Below are 23120 nucleotides of genomic sequence, written 5' to 3'. Positions count from 1 at the left end.
TGTGTGTGTGTGTGTGTGTGTGTATACATGTACCCATGTATGTGTATGAACAAACAGAACGGGGAGGTGACATGAGAAGGGGATGGTTGGATTTAGGGTTAAAGGAGGATTTTTTAACAGTAGCACTCCTGACATTTGGGGCCTGATAATCCTTGGCTGGAGGGGCTGTCCTGTGTGTTGCAGGAGGTTTAGCAGCAGCCCTGGCCTCTACCCACCAGGTGTCAGTCGCACCCCCTCCCCAGTCATGACAACCAACGAACCTCCAGATATTGCCAAATGTCCCCTGGGGAGAGGTGTGCAGAACAGGACATAATTTAGGTAAACTGGGAAAGTTAAAGGAGAGGGATGAAATCCAGGCAAAACTTTGTTGTCTTCAGTCTGTGGCTTCTCTAAATTTTAGCATAAACCCATTGGTTTATAATAGCTACTTTCTACTGACTCACTTTCCCCATTTTAGTTGGCTAGTGTAATAAACATTAATGACAACATTCCTTTCTGACTGCTGGGAAGTGCTGGTGGTGGGGGAGAAGGGGTGACACAGGCCTTCTTCTGAGACTTGACTTGTAGTCTTTCTCAACTCCACATTTTCCATGTACAGATATGGTCCTTAAAATAAACATAAATCTTCCTTAAGGAAGCTATGCTCCGATTCAAATGTATTTGAGGAGTTATAATACATAACCAGCACTGTCTTTATTCAAGGGAAAAATCACTAATATGATATTGTTTATTAATATCAAGACTAAATTCAGTAATTTTGCTCCTTGGGCATTTATCTCAGAATGAATTATGAACATCACTCAACACACAAATTGAACTGGGTTTCAAAATTTTAAAAATTTTTTTAATTTTAAAAAATACAGGACAACTCAACAACAAAAAATAAAAAATTCAATTTAAAAAATGGGCAAAGGACTTAGATATTTCTCCAAAAAAGATATATGAATGGCCAACAATCATAGGAAAAGATGCTCAACATCACTAATAATTAGGAAAAGCAACTCAAGACCACAGTGAGATATCACTTCATACTAATTTTTTTTGAATTTTATTTATTTTTTTATACAGCAGGTTCTTATTAGTTATCTGTTTTATACATATTAGTGTATATATGTCCATCCCAGTCTCCCAATTCATCCCACCACCACCCCTCCCCCACCACTTTCCCCCATCGGTGTCCATACGTTTGTTCTCTACATCTGTGTCTCTATTTCTGCCCTGCAAACCAGTTCATCTGTACCATTTTTCTAGGTTCCACATATATGAGTTAGTATACGACATTTGTTTTTCTCTTTCTGACTTACTTCACTCTGTATGACAGTCTCTAGATCCATCCACGTCTCTACAAATGACCCAATTTCATTCCTTTTTATGGCTGAGTAATATTCCATTGTATATATGTACCACAACTTCTTTATCCATTTATCTGTTGATGGGCATTTAGGTTGCTTTCATGATCTGGCTATTGTAAATAGTGCTGCAAGGAACAATGTGGTGCATGTGTCTTTTGGAATTATGGTTTTCTCTGGGTATATGTCCAGTAATGTGATTGCTGGGTCATATGGTAATTCTACTTTAATTTTTTTAAGGAACCTCCATACTGTTCTCCATAGTGGCTGTATCAATTTACATTCCCACTAACAGTGCAAGAGGGTTCCCTTTTCTCCACACCCTCTCCAGCACTTGTTGTTTGTAGATTTTCTGATGATGCCCATTCTAACTGGTGTGAGGTGATACCTCACTGTAGTTTTTTTTTTTTTTTTTTTTGCGGTACGCGGGCCTCTCACTGTTGTGGCCTTTCCCGTTGTGGAGCACAGGCTCCGGACACGCAGGCTCAGCGGCCATGGCTCATGGGCCTAGCCGCTCCGCGGCATGTGGGATCTTCCCGGGCCGGGGCATGAAACCATGTCCCCTACGTCGGCAGGCGGACTCTCAACCACTGCGCCACCAGGGAAGCCCCACGTAGTTGTTCTTCTGGGGTTTTATCTTGTTCCTTCATCTGGTACATAACCCTATGCCTTTTCATTTTGTCTCTCTGTAAATGTGGTTTTTGTTCCACAGGCTGCAGGACTGCAGTTCTTCTTGCTTCTGCTGTCTGCCCTCTGGTGGATGAGGCTATCTAAGAGGCTTGTGCAAGTTTCCTGATGGGAGGGACTGGTGGTGCGTAGTGCTGGCTGTTGCTCTGGTGGGAAGAGCTCAGTAAAACTTTAATCCGCTTGTCTGCTAATGGGTGGGGCTGGGTTCCCTCCGTGTTGGTTGTTTGGCCTGAGGTGACCCAACACTGGAGCCCACCTGGCTCTTTGGTGGGGCTAATGGCGGACTCTGGGAGGACTCACGCTGAGGAGTACTTCTCAGAACTTCTGCTGCCAGTGTCCTTGTCCTCACGGTGAGACACAGCCACTCCCCGCCTCTGCAGGAGACCCTCCAACAATAGTAGGTATGTCTGGTTTAGTCTCCTATGGGGTCACTGCTCCTTCCTCTGGGTCCCGATGCGCACACTACTTTGTGTGTGCCCTCCAAGAGAGGAATCTCTATTTCCCCCAGTCCTGTCGAAGTCCTGCAATCAAATTCTGCTAGCCTTCAAAGTCTGATTCTCTAGGAATTCCTCTTCCCGTTGCCAGACCTCCAGGTTGGGAAGCCTGACGTGGGGCTCAGGACCTTCACTCCGGTGGGTGGACTTCTGTGGTATAAGTGTTCTCCAGTTTGTGAGTCGCCCACCCAGCAGGTATGGGATTTGATTTTATTGTGATTGCACCCCTCCTACTGTCTCATTGTGGCTTCTCCTTTGTCTTTGGATATGGGGTATTATTTTTGGTGAGTTCCAGTATCTTCCTGTCGATGATTGTTCAGCAGTTAGTTGTGATTCCAGTGCTCTCGCAAGAGGGAGTGAGTGCACGTCCTTCTACTCCACCATCTTGAACCAATCCTCCCACCTCATACTAATTAAGATGGCTATTATAAAAAAGAAACAGAAAACAGCAAGTATTGGTGAGGATGTGGAAAAATTTAAACCCTTGTGCGATAATGGTGGGAGTGTAAAATAGTATAGCTGCTATGGAAAACAGTATGGCAATTCCTTTAAATATTAAAAACAGAATTATCATACGATTCAGGAATTCCACTTCTCAGTATATACCTGAAAGAACTGAAAGCAAGGCCATGAATACATATCTGTACACCCATGTTTAGAGCAGCATTACTCACAATAGCCAAGAGGTGGTAGCAACCCAAATGTCCATCAACAGATGAGAGAAAAAACAAAATGTGGTTTTATCTATCTATCTATCTATAATGCAATATTATTCAGCCTTAAAAAAGAAGAAAATTCTGACACATGATACAACATGGATGAACTTGAGAACATTATGCTATGTGCAATAAGCCAGGCACAAAAGGACAAGTGCTGTATGATTCCACTTATATGAGGGACCTGTTGGAGTCAGCTGCAGAGAGACAGAAAGCAGAAGGTGGTTGCCAAGGGCTGCAGAGAGGGAGGAATGGGGAGTTGTTTAATGGGTGTAGAGTTTCAGTTCTCCAAGATGAAAAGAATTCTGGAGATGCATTGTGGTGATGGTTGCATAACAATGTGAATGTATTTAATGCCACTGAACTATAGGCTTAAAAATGATTAAGATGGTAACTTTTATGTTATGTGTATTTTACCTCAATTAAAAATTTAGAAAAATACAAGAAACGATAGGAAAGGATTAGCTGAAGTTAAGGCAGAATTTATTCAATTTCCCTGCAATCATATTATCTAAGACATAAGCGGTGGTTATTTGGCAAGGATACAATTCCATTTAAGGCCTTCTGTAGTTGGATTTTAGTTCAGAAATGCAGCATATTTGGTATCTTGTTCATGATAAATGCGTCTTTGCCTCACCATTCCTTGACCAAACTCAATCACTCTCAGTGCAGGGCATGGCATGACCTTCACAGCTTCTCTGAAGGTCACCTGGCGTACTGTGGCCTGGTCAAGTCATGTGAGCGTGGACAAGGGCAGGCTCCCTGCTCTCCTCAAGCTGTGTTCTCAATGATGACCGCAATTCCTTGGCCCCCTCCAATGCAGGCTGATCCTACAGCGTATTTTCCACCCCGACGCCTAAGAAAGAAAGCAGTGGCTGAAATCTACTTGAATAAAGAATGGACAGAATTAGATAATTAAGTAAATAGTATTTATAATGGTCACATTTGCATTATTCATTCTTGTTCAGCTCATTAGCTCAATCTTTATTCCAGTCCTCAATATTGGAGAAAAGAGGAGAAAGAATTTGGAAAGCTGGATAGTCTTATTTTTTTAAAAAAAGTAGTAACAAAGAAGAGGGAGGCTGAAACGAATATAAAAGCTTAGGCTGCTGCGAGGAAGGAGTGACGACAGGAGGTAATTGGGATAAACTGGAAGTCGAAGAAGGGGGAGTAAATACTCAGCCCCTTTGGTTTATTTGTTTTAGAGTTTTATGAACCTTAGAATAAGTATAATTACTGAAGTTCATCCATATGAAAGGTCAGATCATTTAGAAACATTTCATGTCCCTTTCATAAAAATCAGACACCTTTAAAGTACCATCTGCTCTAATTCTTCAGTCTTGATCGAATAACCTTGAGAAACCATCAAGGAATTATTTTTTGTGCACATCACTCATTTCATCTCAATCATTAAGTGAAACAGGAGTCCCATTTACCTTAACTTCACAGGGGGGCAGAGTGATTTTCTGCCCTGACATATTTGGTTTTGTTTGCAACTTCCCTACTAACAGAGCAAAATGATCCAAAATACACAGTACAGAAGGAGGAGCTCTTCCATTAAAACTGAAAAGTATCAAACACACAGAAGGCTCCTCCTGGAACCCTGGAAACAATGAAGGAAAAACTTAGCTCAGACCCAAATTGTCAGTTTTCTTAGGTTTCTTGAATGACAGCACCTAGATCAGGATTTTGTTTTCTTAAATAATTGTGTCTCAGTCCTATAACTGGCACTAGAATGCAAGTGCCATGAGAACAAGGGCCTCATCACGGGCTCGCTGCTCTGCACCAGCACCAGGGATGGGCCCAGATGTACACTAGGCCCTCAGTGAACACGTGCTGAGTGGCTGCACTGCGAATGTGAGTAAGAGCGAGCATCCCAAGAGCAGAGGCACCAACAAGTCAACTGAGTCATCTATAAGGTCTACTGAAAAATAACCTGTTCCTGGTGAGAAGTAGTGCGAGGTGGTACGAAGAAGAATGAAAAATGTTGGATTGTTCTGGGGAAACCCAAATTCGTGCCTTTACACAAAAGATGGCAAATCTGAAAAGCAACAATTTCTAGCACGTACCTTAATTCATGAACCAGGTGTGCAGTAATCCTTGATCCAGATCCCCCTAATGGGTGACCCAAAGCAATGGCCCCTCCATTCACGTTGGTTTTACTTCGGTCAAGATCCAAACTCTTTTCAACTGCCAAGTACTGGGGAGCAAAAGCTTCATTCACCTTAAAACAATCAAAACACTAATAAAAATGCTTATTCACAAACTTATTTCTGAGAACTGTCCAGTCCTGTCAATGGCTAATTATCCTGGTTTTTTTTCTACTTAAATTACATTGCAAGGTTATTTTAATTTATCTTCAATCATTCTTTGTAAAGATAACAGGTTTGAAAACGGGTATATTTACTAAGTGATACTTTAAGTGTAATACATCCCTTAGAGAAAAGAAATCCTCAGTGATACTATAAACGGATACTGGACTAGAGGCAGTAGGATACTGTAGAAAGCCCACAGGTTCTGCAGGTAGATGGACAGTTCAAATCTTGGCTATATGGATGTTCTTTAAACTCTCTTGACACTCAAATTTCTTCAGTGGTAAAATGTGACTGTCGTATCATCTTAAGAGTTATTGTTAAGGTTAAGTGAAATCATGGGTATTAAGTGTTTAGTGTATTATCTGACACAAGCAAGTATTCAATAAATAGTTGCTATTATTATTACTACTACTCAGTACTACTAGCCACACTTCCAAGAAACTGATAGACAATAAAGAATAAACAGTCAGGGGGGACAGCTTCAAGATGGCGGAAGAGTAAGACGTGGAGCTCACCTTCATCTCCACAAATACATCAAAAATACATCTACATGTGGAACAGCTCCTACAGAACACCCACTGAACGCTGGCAGAAGACCTCAGACCTCCCAAAAGGCAAGAAAATCCCCATGTACTGGGTAGGGTAAAAGCAAAAAGAAAAAACAGAGACAAAAGAATAGGGATGGGACCTGTACCTCTGGGAGGGAGCTGTGAAGGAGGAAAAGTTTCCACACACTAGGAAGACCCTTCACTGGCAGAGACTGGGGATGGGTGGGGGGAAAGCTTCAGAGCCGCGGAGGAGAGCGCAGCAACAGGGGTGCAGAGGGCAAAGCGGAGAGATTCCCGCACAGAGGATCGGTACTGACCAGCTCTCACCAGCCTGAGAGGCTTGTCTGCTCACCCACCAGGACGGGTGGTGGCTGGGAGCTGAGGCTCAGGCTTCAGAGGTCAGATCCCAGGGAGAGGACTGGGGTTGGCTGCGTGAACACAGCCTGAAGGGGGCTAGTGCGCCACAGCTAGACGGGAGGGAGTCCAGGAAAATGTCTGGAACTGCCTAAGAGGCAAGAGAGCATTGTTTCAGGGTGCGCAAGGAGAGGGGATTCAGAGCACCGCCTAAACAAGCTCCAGAGATGGGCATGAGCCGTGGCTATCAGCGTGGACCGCAGAGACGGGCACGAGATGCTAAGGCTGCTGCTGCAGCCACGAAGAATCCTGTGTGCGAGCACGGGTCACTCTACACACCTCCCCACCTGGGAGCCTGTGCAGCCTGCCACTCCCAGGGTCCTGTGATCCAGGGACAACGTCTCCAGGAGAACACAGGTCGTGCCTCAGGCTATGACAATGTCACGCTGGCCTCTGCCACTGCAGGCTCGCCCCACATTCTGTACCCCTCCCTTCCCTTGGCCTCAGTGAGCCAGAGCCCCCTAATCAGTTGCTAGGTTAACCCCGTCCTGTCTGGGCGGGGAACAGATGCCCTCAGGTGACCTACACGCAGAGGTGGGGCCAAATCCAAAGCTGAATCCTGGGAGCTGTGCGAACAAAGAAGAGAAAGGGAAATCTATCCCAGCAGCCTCAGGAGCAGCAGATTAAATCTCCACAATTAAATTGATGTACGCTTCATCTATGGAATACCTGAATAGACAATGAAACATCCCAAAATTGAGGCGGTGGACTTTGGGATCAACTGTAGACTTGGGGGTTTGCTTTCTGCATCTAATTTGTTTCTGGTTTTATGTTTATCTTAGTTTAGTATTTAGAGCATATTATCATTTGGAGATTTGCTTATTGATTGGGTTGCTCTTTTCCTTTTTTTTAAATATATATTTTTTTCCTTTTTCTCCTTGTGTTAGTGTGTATGTATATGCTTCTTTGTGTGATTTTGTCTGTATAGCTTTGCTTCTACCATTTGTCCTAGGGTTCTTTCTGTCTGTCCATTTTGTTTGTTTTGTATAGTTTTTAGCGCTTGTTATCATTGGTGGATTTGTTTTTTGGTTTGGTTGCTCTCTGTTTCTTTTTAAATTACTTTTAAATTTTTTTATTTTTAATAATTAAAAAAAATTTATTTTATTGTATTCTTTCTTTCTTTCGTTATTCCTTTCTTTCTCTCTCTCTCTCTCTTTTCCCTCTCTCTCTCGTTCTCTTTCTTTCTTTCTTTTTTTCCTCCATTTTCTTCTGAGCTGGGTGGCTGACAGAGTCTTGGTGCTCCAGCCAGGTGTCACGTCTGAGCCTCTGAGGTGGGAGAGCCGAGTTCAGGACATTGGTCCACCAGAGACCTCCCAGCTCCATGTAATATCAAACGGCAAAAGCTCTCCCAGAGATCTCCATCTCAATGTTAAGACCCAGCTCCACTCAATGACCAGCAAGCTGGAGTGCTGGACACCCTAGGCCAAACAACTAGCAAGAGAGGAACAAAACCCTGCCCATTAGCAGAGAGGCTGCCTAAAATCATAATAAGTCCACAGACACCCCAAAACACACCACCAGACACGTCCTGCCCACCAGAAAGACAAGATCGAGCCTCATCCAGCAGAACAAAGGCACTAGTCCCCTCCACCAGGAAGCCTACACAACCCACTGAACCAACCTTAGCCACTAGGGGCAGACACCAAAAACAATGGGAGCTACAAACCTGCAGCCTATGAAAAGGAGACCCCAAAACACAGTAAGCCAAGCAAAATGAGAAGACAGAGAAAGACACAGCAGATGAAAGAGCAAGGTAAAAATCCAACAGACCAAAAAAAAGGAAGAGAAAATAGGCAGTCTACCTGAAAAAGAATTCAGAGTAATGATAGTAAAGATGATCTAAAATCTTGGAAATAGAATGGAGAAAATACAAGAAATGTTTAACAAGGACCTAGAAGAACTAAAGAGCAAACAAACAATGATGAAGAACACAATAAATGAAATGAAAAATTCTCTAGAAGGAATCAATAGCAGAATAACTGAGGCAGAAGAATGGATAAATGACCTGGAAGATAAAATAGTGGAAATAACTGCCTCAGGGCAGAATAAACAAAAAAGAATGAAAAGAATTGAGGACAGTCTCAGAGACCTCTAGAATAACATTAAACACACCAACATTCAAATTATAGGGGTTCCAGAAGAAGGAGAGAAAAAGAAAGGGACTGAGAAAATATTTGAAGAGATTATAGTTGAAAACTTCCCTAATGTGGGAAAGGAAATAGTCAATCAAGTCCAGAAGCACAGAGAGTCCCATACAGGATAAATCCAAGGAGAAACACACCAAGACACATATCAATCAACTAACAAAAATTAAATACAAAGAAAAAATATTAAAAGCAGCAAGGGAAAAGGAACAAATAACATTCAAGAGAATCCCCATAAGATTAACATCTGATCTTTCAGCAGAACCTCTGCAAGCCACAAGGGAGTGGCAGGACATATTTAAAGTGATGAAAGGGAAAAACCTACAACCAAGATTACTCTACCCAGCAATGATCTCATTCAGATTCGATGGAGAAATTTAAACCTTTACAGACAAGCAAAAGCTAAGAGAATTTGGCAACATCAAACCAGCTCTACAACAAATCTTTAAGGAACTTCTCTAGGCAGGAAACACAAGAGAAGGAAAAGACCTACAATAACAAACCCAAAGTAATTAAGAAAATGGTAATAGGAACCCACATATCGATAACTACCTTAAATGTAAATGGATTAAATGCTCCAACCAAAAGACATAGATTGGCTGAATGGATACAAAACCAAGACCTGTATATTTGGTGTCTACAAGAGACCCACTTTAGACCTAGGGACACATACAGACTGAAAGTGAGGGGATGGAAAAAGATATTCCATGCAAATGGAAATCAAAAGAAAGCTGAAGTAGCAATCTTCATGTCAGGCAAAATAGACTTTAAAATAAACTCTATTACAAGAGACAAAGAAGGACACTACATAATGATCAAGGGATCAATCCAAGAAGAAGATATAACAACTGTAAATATTTATGCACCCAACATAGGAGCACCTCAATACTTAAGGAAAATGCTAACAGCCATAAAAGGGGAAATCGACAGTAATACAATCATACTAGGGGACTTTAACACCCCACTTTCACGAATAGACAGATCATCCAAAATGAAAATACATAAGGAAACACAAGTTTTAAATGATACATTAAACAAGATGGACTTAATTGATATTTATAGGACATTCCATCCAAAAACAACAGAATACACTTTCTTCTCAAGTGCTCATGGAACATTCTCCAGGATAGATCATATCTTGGGTCACAAATAAAGCCTTGGTAAACTTAAGAAAATTGAAATCGTATCAAGTATCTTTCAGAGTTTTTTTTTTTTTTTTTTTGAGGTACGCAGGCCTCTCACTATTGTGGCCTCTCCTGTTGCGGAGCACAGGCTCCGGATACGCAGGCTCAGCGGCCATGGCTCACGGGCCCAGCTGCTCCGCGGCATGTGGGATCCTCCTGGACTGGGGCACGAACCTGTGTCCCCTGCATCGGCAGGTGGACTCTCAACCACTGTGCCACCAGGGAAGCCCTCAAGTATCTTTTCCAACCACAACGCTGAGACTAGATATCAATTACAGGAAAAAATCTGTAAAAAATACAAACACATGTAGGCTAAACAATACACTACTGAATAACCAAGAGATCACTGAAGAAATCAGAGGAAGTCAAAAAATACCTAGGAACAAATGACAATGAAAACATGACGACCTAAAACCTATGGGATGCAGCAAAAGCAGTTCTAAGAGGGAAGTATAGCACTACAATCCTACCTCAAGGAACAAGAAACATCTCAAATAAACAACCTAACCTTACACCTAAAGCAATTAGAGAAAGAAAAACAAAAAAACCCCAAAGTTAGCAGAAGGAAAGAAATCATAAAGATCAGATCAGAAATAAATGAAAAAGAAAAGAAGGAAACAATAGCTAAGATCAATAAAACTAAACGCTGGTTCTTTGAGAAGATAAACAAAACTGATAAACCACTAGTCAGACTCACCAAGAAAAAAAGGAAGAAGACTCAAGTCAATAGAATTAGAAATGAAAAAGGAGAAGTAACAACTGCCACTGCAGAAATACAAGGATCATGAGAGATTACTACAAGCAACTATATGCCAATAAAATGGACAACCTGGAAGAAATGGACACATTCTTAGAAATGCACAACCTCCCGAGACTGAACCAGGAAGAAATAGAAAATATAAACAGACCAATCACAAGCACTGAAATTGAAACTGTGATTAAAAATCTTCCAGCAAACAAAAGCCCAGGACCAGATGGCTTCACAGGAGAATTCTATCAAACATTTAGAGAAGAGCTAACCCCTATCCTTCTCAAATGCTTCCAAAATATAGCAGAGGGAGGAACACTCCCAAACTTATTCTATGAGGCCACCATCACCCTGATACCAAAACAGACAAAGATGTTACAAAAAAATAAAACTACAGACCAGTATCACTGATGAACATACATGCAAAAATCCTGAACAAAATACTAGCAAACAGAATCCAACAGCACATTAAAAGGATCATACGCCATGATCAAGTGGGGTTTACCCCAGGAATGCAAGGATTCTTCAATATACACAAATCAATCAATGTGATACACCATATTAACAAATTGAAGGAGAAAAATCATATGATCCTCTCAATAAATGTAGAAAAAACTTTAGACAAAATTCAACACCCATTTATGATAAAAACCTTCCAGAAAGTAGGCATAGAGGGAACTTACCTCAACATAATAAAGGTCATATATGACAAACCCACAGCCAACATCGTTCTCAATGGTGAAAAACTGAAACCATTTCCTCTAAGATCAGGAACAAGACAAGGTTGCTCACTCCGCTATCATTCAACATAGTTTTGGAAGTTTTAGTCACAGAGATGAGAGAAGAAAAAGAAATAAAACAAATCCAAATCGAAAAGAAGAAGTAAAACTGTCACTGTTTGCTGATGTCATGATACTATACATAGAGAATCCCAAAGATGCTACTAGAAAACTACTAGAGCTAATCAATGAATCTGGTAAAGTAGCAGCATACAAAATTAATGCATAGAAATCTCTTGCACTTCTATACACTAACGCCAAAAAATCTTAAAGAGAAATTAAGGAAACACTCCCATTTACCATTGCAACAAAAAGAATAAAATACCTAGGAATAAACCTACCTAAGGAGACAAAAGACCTGTATGCAGAAAACTGTAAGACACTGCTGAAAGAAATTAAAGATGATACAAACAGATGGAAAGATATACCATGTTCTTGGATTGGCAGAATCAACATTGTGAAAATGACTATAGTACCCAAAGCAATTCACAGATTCAATGCAATCCCTATCAAACTACCAATGGCATTCATCACAGAACTAGAAGAAAAATTTCACAATTTGTATGGAAACACAAAAGACCCCGAACAGCCAAAGCAATCTTGAGAAAGAAAACTGGAGTTGGAGGAATCAGGCTTCCTGACTTCAGACTATACTACAAAGCTACAGTAATCAAGGAAGTATGGTACTGGCACAAAAACAGAAATATAGATCCACGGAACAGGATAGAAAGCCCAGAGATAAATCCACACACATATGGTTACCTTATCTTTGATAAAGGAGGCAAGAATATACAATGGAGAAAAGACAGCCTCTTCAATAAGTGGTGCTGGGAAAACTGGATAGCTACATGTAAAAGAATGAAATTAGAACACTCCCTAACACCATACACAAAAATAAACTCAAAATGGAGTAAACACCTAAATGTAAGGCCAGACACTATCAAACTCTTAGAGGAAAACATAGGCAGAACATTCTATGACATACATCACAGCAAGATCCTTTTTGACCCACCTCCCAGACAAATGGAAATAAAAACAAAAATAAACAAATGGGACCTAATGAAACTTAAAAGCTTTTGCACAGCAAAGGAAACCATAAACAAGACCAAAAGACAACCCTCAGAATGGGAGAAAATTTTTGCAGATGAAGCAACTGACAAAGGATTAATCTCCAAAATATACAAGGAGCTCATGCAGCTCAATATCAAAAGAACAAACAACCCAATCTAAAAATGGGCGGAAGACCTAAACAGAGCTTTCTCCAAAGAAGATATACAGATTGCCAACAAACACATGACTGCTCAACATCACTAATCATTAGAGAAATGCAAATCAAAACTACAATGAGGTATCACCTCACACCACTCAGAATGGCCATCATCAAAAAATCTACAAAGAATAAATGCTGGAGAGTGTGTGTAGGTAAGGGAACCCTCTTGTGTTGGCAGGAATGTAAATTGATACAGCCACTATGGAGAACAGTATGGAGGTTCTTTAAAAAACTAAAAATAGAACTAGTATATGACCCAGCAATCCCACTACTGGGCATATACCCTGAGAAAACCATAATTCAAAAAGAGTCATGTACCACAATGTTCACTGCAGCTCTATTTACAATAGCCAGGACATGGAAGCAACCTAAGTGTCCGGCAACAGATGAATGGATAAAGAAGATGTGGCACATATATACAATGGAATATTACTCAGCCATAAGAAGAAATGAAATTGAGTTATTTGTAGTGAGGTGGATGGACCAAGAGACTGTCATACAGAGTGCATTAAGTCAGAAACAGAAAAACAAATACTGTACGCTAACACATATATATGGAATCTAAAAAAAAAAATTGCTTCTGAAGAACATAGGGGCAGGGCAGGAATAAAGACGCAGGAAAAGGGGCAGGACAGGAATAAAGACCTAGGAAAAATGACCTCACGATCATCAGAAGTCCCAAAGACAATCATGTTAGGGTGTTGAGAGCTATGTCTTTGAGTGTTTATACATCTATAAATGGTGATGAACAGCTCTGCGGAGCGGACATATTTCAAGAGTTTTAAGTGTGAAATCTAAAGTCAGAAATTTAATGGTACTTATTTGCTAATACAAATATGGTAATTAAGCAGCCCCCTTTGAAGCTCTGAGCTATGACCACCAAAGAATGGAAGAAGAGATTTAAGGATAAACCATTCATCTGAAACCACAGTTACTTGGTGAGAGATTACCACAGAGGACGTCACACATGTGCCTAGAGTGAAAAGGCCCTTTCTCTATCAGTTTAAATAGAGAGATTTCCTTTGTTATATTAGTTATTTCCCAATATCAAGTAGCTTAATTACCTAAAATTTTCAAATACTCCCCAAATGTAGAATGTATATAATCCATTTTTAAGCATTTTCTTTATCCTTTCTTTTAATTGTACTAAATATTTAAGATGCCTTTGTTTTAAGTTAACATTAAACAAATCATTCTTGCAATAAATTTAAGTTTCCAATGCCAAAAATTATGATAGGTGCATTCCAAATCAAGCCCCACTATGGTGTAAAAGCCAAAGGTAAGTCTGGGGGATGGGGGTGGTTGTTAACTTGGCAGAAGTGCAAGAATCTTTTAGATTTGGGATCAGATTATTGTTTTTCTATTAGGTCAATTTTTTACCTGTATTTTTTCACTTTAATCCATAAAACAAGGGTAAAGTTACTTATTTCTCACCCACCTTATATAACATTCAATTCAATTCAACAGGAACATTAGTAGTCTAAAATGTAGTAGAATCTTACGACGTCATAAAAAGTTTCTAAGAGTTTATACTTTAGTAGAAGAAGTCAGGCTCTTTTAATTATTCAAATATAAATAAGGCATTTTAATCAGGTATGGCCTGATTATATGCCAATACAGGCATGTAATGAAAGTAATACTTATTTAGATTCACATCATTTGGAAAGTTTAATGGTACTAAAACAAAAAGAGCTATAAAAATCAAACTAAAGCCATTTATGCAATAGGAGTTGGTGGTTTATCTGTGCTGTAAAAAACGTAGAACACTTACTTCTACCAAATCCATATCCTTAAGACTTAGTCCTGTTTTCTTCAGTGCCCCATTGATAGCAGGGACAGGACCTATATAAGAACAAAACCCAATTTCATCTTATAAGTATCAAATTTCTCCTTCTTTACTAATCAGGTAAGTAAGGAGGAAATAAAGTGACAGTTAGTAGCTGAAAATCTTGCCACCCTGATAGCACACAATACTAAATGATATGACAATAAAGAAACAGGAAATGGGACCAGGGTGAAAAGCCGTTTATGCAAGTTGTAGATGAGAGACTTAACATGAAAAGTTCTACCATAAGTGACTTTAAGAGTTCAAACAGCCAAAGGAGTCATATGGGGTTTTGTATAGATCATTCTTTTTTTTTCCTACAAAGTCTTCCTTTATTAATGAACTCCTATTTCCCTCATGGTAATATTGAGAGATCGAAGCTCATTGGTTCCACAAATTTATATACACATCTATGTACATACACACATAGGTGTTTTTTTGCTCTTTTTTTTAATGTTTGTTTTTTTTATTTAAAAAAATTTTTGGCCTCTTTGTGCAGCTTGTGGGATCTTAGTTCCCCAACCAGGGATTGAACTGGGGCCACAGCAGTGAAAGCGCCAAGTCCTAACCACAGGAGCACCAGGGAATTCCCGTGTATAGATCATTCTTAATACCAAATGGTAAGGCAGACTGAGCGCTCTCCTGGGATACAAATCATATGTATTCCCAGTACAGAAGTGACTGTGGCTACACTGAATTTTCAGGCCCATTTGGACAAAAGGCAAGAAACAGCAGTGGTATCTCCATATGGGCATAGTAAGATAGGAAGCTACCAGGCACTTTAGGGAAAAGATATCTGAAGCAAGGAGACGTTTATAACTCCAATGGTAAGCAGAGATTTGAAGTAAAACATAACTCCCACTGAAGAAATGCAAATCCACCTTAAAAAACTTTTGAAATAAACTTTAGCTCCCAGATTTCTGATGATCACTAATGACAGTTTAATACTGCTCATAATTTTTAAGTAAATTGATATTTCTTTCCAAAAAAAAAAAAAATCTGGCTAGGGATGATTATCTACTTCTCTATCGGTTCTTAGAGAATGAAATTGCCATAAATGTCTAAAAAGAAAAATATGTGGTTGTGTTTTGTTGAATTCAAGGAGTCAAATATTCTGTATCAAGTTTCACAAACATACCTAAGGTAAAATGGGAAATCAGTCTTTATAAGAAAAGCAAAACACAATCTAAATACAATGTAATTAATTTTGTCACCTAGTTAAAAAGTTTCTTGGACAACAGCCTGCTGATTGGCAGGGCCATCCAATTAACACTTTTCGATTTAAAGCATCAGTTCTATACTGGCTACTGATTTAATACAGAATCTAATTCCAGATTCTCTTTGTATCTCTAAGACATGAAAATGGGATGGGTAGTCGATAGAAGAGCATCAGTTATCCAGCATGGTCAGGGGGTGAAGTATCCTACAGGGGTGAAAGATACACAGAACTAAAAGCTGAGGGTGTAAAACCATTGTACACACTTCCATGTCTTCATAACCACAGTCAGCATGACTAAATGTGTTCATATTAACTTAGAATCATTACACTCAATTGTAACAATATGCTAGGCCACCAGCTAATTTTTAAAGGACTGTTTCCATACCACTCTGCTATTTACTGGGACTCAGGAAGGTAGAGCATTCTTGTTGGGAAAAGGACACTTTACTCCTAGGCTAGCTCCTACCATTAACAGCTGTGTAACCTTGGGTACCTTCGGGGGCTATAAGCGTCTCATCAGAAGTGCTTTGAGCTGGTTTTTAACTCATTTCTTTTGAAGCACTGGAATCCTTTCTACAAATGAAACCCTATAACAGATAAAGCAAGAGCTGCCCTGGCTGAAGAGGCATTTCAATGGCATTTATTATACTACGGGGCAAACATTCAGGCCCTGAAATAGAAGGAAGAAAAACTACATTTTCTTGCTAACTATGTCAAAATGTATCAGAACCTCTTAAATGAGGCTAAACGGAAAACTATAAAATAACTACTTATCTATATCAAATAAATATGATTGATCATTAAAACAATCAAGGTACACTGAAAAAAACCCACATTCCTAGGCTCTACCCTGGACCTACTGAAACAAAACCCTGGGGTGGAGTAGGGTTATGGGTAGATTCTGATCATCATTTGGGGTTGGGAACCCTAGATACCCTGCCCTAGATACCAAAATGATAAATGCCATACCAACATACAGATATTTAACTTTTCAAGCTACCTTCCATTTCTAAGATGAAAGTTATATTTTGCTGACAGCGGGTAGCTGAAAGCTAGTAAGCTTTTAAGACTGTAATAAAGAAAAAAAAAAAGACTCACATAGCAGTTACTAGAGTTGTGGGAAGATTAAATGAGATATATTAAGGACCATGTGTAAAACACCCAGTGGGGTATCTTCTCTATTTCACCCCATGATTTTTCCTTCTCACGTTTTCTTCTGTCTTATCAGTACCTCGTAATCCTTCTATGTTGTTTACCGTGTGTTAATTTTATGTATCTTAAGTGGACAACGGGACACGATTACTGCCCAGAAGGAGTTTACATGGTCTTGATCTTCCTATTATGCCTGGCACAGTTTTTCATAAAGATAAGTTGTTTAAATGATCGATTAACCATCTCCTTTTCTCTACAAGTGCCCTTGATTTGGCTACTGTTTCAGGAATCTGAATGCCAAAGAAGCCTTATCTTCAGAAATGTAACAGAACCAGTTTGTTTCACTACAAACTTACCAATACCCATGATAGCGGGATCACATCCAGACACAAAATAGCCCACAATTCTTGCCAGTGGTGTGAAGTTATGTTTTTTAACAGCATCTTCACTAGCTATGATAACAGCTCCAGCACCATCAGAAATCCCCTTGGAAACAAAAAACAGATGTTAACTAGAGGGTAAAAGAATAGGGTTAATCAAGGTTTGAACTAATGGAGTGGTATTAGGATTATGGCAATACACAGGAAGCAGTGCCATAATTTGGGATACAAGTAGTATTAGTGGCACACTGCTGGGTTAAAGAGATTGTTTTAGGCACAGAATACAACCTCACTAAGGGAAAATAGGAAAGAATGTCAAGAAAAAGCTTATATCCAGATGTGGGTAGATGTAAGAAGAAATCTGATGAGTTGTATACATGAGGAAGAAAAACTAAAATAATAAGCCAGGTAGATTTCCTTCTAACATTCTGAAAAGACTAAGAAATTGGAAAAGTATTATATAAGGGCTCCTGGCTAAAATATTTTATTTTGGACTATGAAAACCCAAATTAATAGAATATGAACACTACTAGCTTAAGCTAGATAAGCAAAGACTAGCATGAAAGGTATCTAAAAGGTACTGCATGATTATTTTGCATTGAACACATCAGGAAGAGTTCAAGATAATCCGTGGCGCTACTTACCGATGCGTTCCCTGCAGTGACGGTCCCTTCTTTCTTGAACACTGGAGGAAGTTTACTTAACTGCTCCAGGGTTGTTTGGGGCCGAGCGTGTTCATCTACCTGCACTGTCTGTTTTCCTTTCTTTGTCTTCACCTCAATTGGTGCCATCTCATTATTAAAGCAACCAGCATCATTAGCTGAAATAGTAGAAAGACCATTCATAAGACAGGGGAAAAAATAACAGAAAGCAGAAAAATGAAATCAAATATATCCTTCAATTTATTAATTTAGGCTGCACCACACAGCTTGCAGGATCTTAGTTCCCCAACCAGGTGTGGAACCTGTGCCCCTTGCAGTGGAAGCACAGAGTCCTAACCACTGGACTGCCAGGGAAGTCCCTATATTTCAGTTTAATTTCAGTCCCTATATTTCAGTATATCTCAGTCTATTTTAATATAAACCTTTATTACTTACATAACTTACCTTGCCTATTGGAGGATTTAATATACTATCATCCATGCAGATGCGTTCTGTACCTTTTTAAAATTACAATTTCCGATTTTTTTACAAGGTACTGCTAGACTATTAGTGTTTGTTACCTACAGGTGTAATGGCACTGAATGGATTTCATGCCCTTTTTTAACTTCTCTGGGTGAGACATGAAGTAATTAAAAAGTTACCAAGCTGCACCTACAGTCAACAATAATGTATTGTACACTTAAAATGTTATTAAGAGGATAGATCCCACGTTAAGTGTTCTTACCACAATAAGAAAAAAAGTTACCAAGTTGTCTATGTCACCAAGTAATCTATGACTGAAATTTAATGACAGGCAACCTGAAGAAATTATACGTGCTATTACTGACACAATTCTAAGTAAAACAGCTTACCTACTTCCACCTCCACTGAGTGGACTGGACAATAGTAATATAAAGCTTCAGAAATAGAATAAGCCAGGAATAATATGACCTTAATTTTGATATCACTTTATAGCAGGCTAACACTTTCCTTACTTGGTTCTCACAACAACTCTGTTAGGAAAAAAGGGAAGGCAAATATTTTTATCTCTGTTATTAGCTCAGTGAATAAATACTTGGTGAACAAATGACTTGACTGAAGTCAGAAAAACTGTATGTGGCAAAATTAGAAATAGGCTGATAACGCTTCACCTCTACACCAATACCCTTTCACTTAAATGTGTAACCAAAAAACAGAGGATGAGTTGGATTGGCTCCATTAGACTTATCCCTCTTGAAATGCTAAAATGAACTTTATCCTCACTATTCCAAGTATTTAATACCCCTAAATAAGGGTTTCTGCTCATTTATAATAGTTTAGTTTTCAAAACCCTTTCAGAGGACTAACAAATTTCTTCAACTCACCATACTGATAAAAGAATGGCTGTCATCTTGCTCGTTTTGGACTGGCTCACCAGCAGTGTGCAATGTTACACAAGGGCACCATGGTACCACATCTAGGGCCTTGGACTAGTTCTGGGTCTCTGAGTCAGGCGCAAGGATTCTCAATTAGGAATGGGAGAGAGAAGTCATAAAAGGATACCCAATGGGTCTTTCCCAAACATATCATCCCCTTCTTGTGCATATGATATGCCTCTCGGGGGAGGACATCCTCTCTGTCCCAGCTGTCCCAGTGAGCCATCGTCTCTGATGGAGTGTATCATAGCCCTCAGAGTCTTCTGCTGACCAGTTTGGGGCAAAATTCAAGTGTCCAGATAGGGCCAATTAACCATACTACTTTTTAAGTAGTATTCACGTACTTCAAAAGAGAAACACCCAGTTAATTTGCAATTATAGAATATTTAATCATTAAAAAAAAGGAAAAATGAAAAACTGTGGTTTTCTAAAGGTATACTTTTAAACTAATATTATTATATGACCTTTATAATCTAAAATGATAAAAATCTTTCCTAGTTTTCTTTCTATAGATATTTATAATAAACAATTTCACCGACCAGCTTTCCACCTCTGCTGTGACTGCAGGGCATATTTGTCGCTGTCTTCTCTGCTTATTTTATGTTTTGCAGCAAGATTCTCTGCAGTAATTGCCATTGGGATTTGGATATGCTGATCTGTTAATCCTGTCCACAAAGAGTCTTCCAGCTATTAAAAGAAATTAATAAAATGATCCGTAAAGCGTATCTTTTGAAAGTAATATGCTGTCATTTCTTTAAATTTAAATAATCAACAGTTCCAATAAAAATAGTAAAATTAGATTTCCTGATAAGCATTTAGTATTATGATTTATATTCGGTTCTGAGACATTTTTTTAAAACCATCCAACACCATAATAAAATGCACACACCCTCCTCTCTAAATGCAGGGCTCTAAAGAGAGCCAACAGTGCTAAACGTGCAGGGTGACACACACAGGAACTCACCCCACAATCAAAACTTAAACCCTTGTGGTTCCATTTCGTAAGAAACTTCACAGAGTCCTCATGCAACAGTTCCCTGCAGCCACCTTTGTAAAGCAGTTACAAGCCCCTTACAAAAGCATACGGCTCTGCTCTTTTTCCATCCCATGCCTTCTGTGGTAGGAACAGCTGGTTCAATCAGCTGTTACTACAAGGTGGAAAAGAGCCTGGAATAGGCTCCTTGAGTAACAGTTGGTATTTGTTATCCAATTAGTTAAGTCTCTGATAAATGTACTCCACCTGTTTCTTCTAGACTGCCTTGTCACCTTTTGAGTCACTGACCTGTCTTCCAAAGGTTTTCTTAAACATATTAGGTATCTTAAATATTACCTCGTATTTTCTAAGTCTTACTCCTTTCAACTTTCAAAAAGGCAAGGTGAGAAACTGGGTGAACGGGATAAATCAATGATTACAACTGGGAAATCCTAAGAATATACAATGTCATCAGCCCTTTGATGTGGGAAGGACAGCATACTATCACTCTTTTTTTAAAAAATATTTATTTATTTGGTTGCACCAGGTCTTAGTTGAGGCAGGTGGGCTCCTTAGTTGTGGCACGTGAACTCTTAGCTGCGGCATGCGTGTGGGATCTAGTTCCCTGACCAGGGATCGAACCTGGGCCCCCTGCATTGGGGGCATGGAGTCTTAATCACTGTCCCACGAGGGAAGTCCCTATCACTTTTTCAGTACTACTCAGGCAGTTCTCAAAGGGTCGTTTTTTATCTGACTGATTTGGGACACTATAAACTATATTTGAGGAGAATGTTTTCTGTGATAAAGAAGAAATCTATTCAATGGAGATGGCTCCAGAAATAAAATTTCCATAAATCTTGGTAAAGATTTAATTATTTGGTTTACCAATTATTCAGTAGAGAGATTAATTCAACCTTTGCTCATCTTTTTAATCCACTCCTTCCCTTCCTCTATCTCCCCGGATGTTAATGCCACTACCAAAGATGTGCCGAGATAAAGTCTAATTTTATGTGAGTTAAAATGTCAAAATTAACAACTACGAAATAGTTTACAAATTTCAAATCATTCATATTTTGCCAATCCCCTATTAACAAAATTGGTTTAAAAATTTTTCTCTACCCCAAAATGCTGTTATTGAAATTATAGTACAATAGCATAAGAAATAATCTTTAAAAATTTTAATGGTTCCAACCTTGAGATCTGATCCAAACGTAGTTCCAAAACGAATATTTCTGACATAGAAGGGAGCCTGGCTCATGCTTTCAGTACCTCCACACAAGACAATTTCAGAGTCTTTAACACAAATTTCCTATTTAAAAACAAATGAATGACAACAATGAAACCTTTTATTGTGACAGAAGTATGTACTTAAAAGTATGTATTAAGCAGTAAACCAATAGTAAAGCTAATAAGCAACATACCCTCGCTTAACAGTAAAACTTCCCCATTACAGTGTCTCAAAGGGAAATATTTGTAAAGTAATTGCAAAGCAAATGCTAAAATATCCATTCCCAAGATACAAGGAGAAAAAAAAAACGAACAGACTTCAATCATTTGTGCAGAAGTAACAAATCCTACCTACATTTTGACAAGGAATGGTAATTCTTAACTCAATACAAATATTGAAAATTAGCATAGATATTAACGTCTGATATAAATGTACAGATTGCCAGCAGATAATAAAGAATAAATCCTTTAAAAAGGCAAAAGTAAAATTTACCCTATTAATGGATGAATCTGAAGGAGACCACAGATTTATAAGAACTAGGTTAACCTAGAGGACTCATAAAGAGGAACCTGTTTCATTCTTCCACATTTTTCTACTATTTGCATTTCTCAGAAAAACAGCAAAGAACAACCCTCCAGGAGAGAGACCTTCAAGATGGCAGAGGAGTAAGACGTGGAGATCACCTTCCTCCCCAGAAATACATCAAAAATACATCTACATGTGGAACAGCTCCAACAGAACACCTACAGAATGCTGGCAGAAGACCTCAGACTTTCCAAAAGGCAAGAAAATCCTGACGTACCTGGGTAGGGCAAAAGAAAAAACAGAGACAAAAGAATAAGGATGGGACCTGCACCTCGGGGAGGGAGCTGTGAAGAAGGAAAAGTTTCCACACACTCTAGAAGCCCCTTTGCAGGCAGAGACTGCGGGTGGTGGAGTGGTGGAAGCTTCGGAGCCACGGAGGACAGCGCAACAACAGAGGTACGGAGGGCAAAGAGGAGAGAGTCCCGCACAGAGGATCGGTGCCGATTGGCACTCACTGGCCTGAGAGGCTTGTCTGCTCACCCGCCGGGGCGGGCAGGGCTGGGAGCTGAGGCTCAGGCTTCGGTCAGAGCGCCGGGAGAGGACTGGGGTTGGCGGTGTGAACACAGCCTTAAGGGGCTAGTGCACCACGGCTAGCCGGGCGGGGGTCTGGGAAAAAGTCTGGAACTGCCTAAGACAGAAGATACCATTGTTTCAGGGTGTGAGAGCAGAGGGGATTCCTTCCCCATGTGCCCACAGAAGGCAGAGCACTGCCTAAGCGAGCTCCAGAGAAGGGTACGAGCCACGGCTATCAGCTCAGATCCCAGAGACGGACATGAACTGTGAACGCTGCTGCCGCTGCCACCAAGAATCCTGTGTGCAAGCACAAGTCACTACTCACACCCCCCACCCCCACCCCCAGGAGCCTGTGCAGCACGCCACAGGCAGGGTCCTGAGATCCAGGGACAACTTCCCCAGGAGAACATACAGCGTGCCTCAGGCTGTTACAATGTCATGCCAGACTCTGCTGCCATGGGCTCGCCTGGCATTCCAATTATGACTACCATACCCCTCCCTCTCCCCGGCCTGAGTGAGCAAGAGAGCCCTAATTAGCCGC

The 23120-nt window shown here is 39.8% G+C and overlaps 1 protein-coding gene across 1 annotated transcript in view; it reads right to left on the bottom strand.

Annotated features, from left to right (window-relative positions):
• Nucleotides 1–1021: 1021 nt before the first annotated feature.
• The window catches only part of ACAA2 (acetyl-CoA acyltransferase 2), a 45766-nt gene continuing 23667 nt past the window's right edge, over nt 1022–23120 (bottom strand). The window contains exons 4-10 of the mRNA XM_082853628.1: nt 21446–21562; nt 19820–19967; nt 17869–18044; nt 17201–17330; nt 14420–14490; nt 5316–5470; nt 1022–4102 (exon numbers count right to left, since the gene is read on the bottom strand). Coding sequence (XP_082709754.1) covers nt 4018–4102; nt 5316–5470; nt 14420–14490; nt 17201–17330; nt 17869–18044; nt 19820–19967; nt 21446–21562 — 882 coding nt within the window. The 3' untranslated portion in view covers nt 1022–4017. The remainder of the gene's footprint in view (nt 4103–5315; nt 5471–14419; nt 14491–17200; nt 17331–17868; nt 18045–19819; nt 19968–21445; nt 21563–23120) is intronic.

Source organism: Leucopleurus acutus (assembly GCF_964270905.1).
Source record: "Leucopleurus acutus genome assembly, chromosome: 13".
NCBI classification, from domain to species: domain Eukaryota; kingdom Metazoa; phylum Chordata; class Mammalia; order Artiodactyla; family Delphinidae; genus Leucopleurus; species Leucopleurus acutus.
The sequence above is the reverse complement of the archived record's forward strand: the minus strand, read 5'-3'. Positions and strand labels throughout refer to the sequence as shown.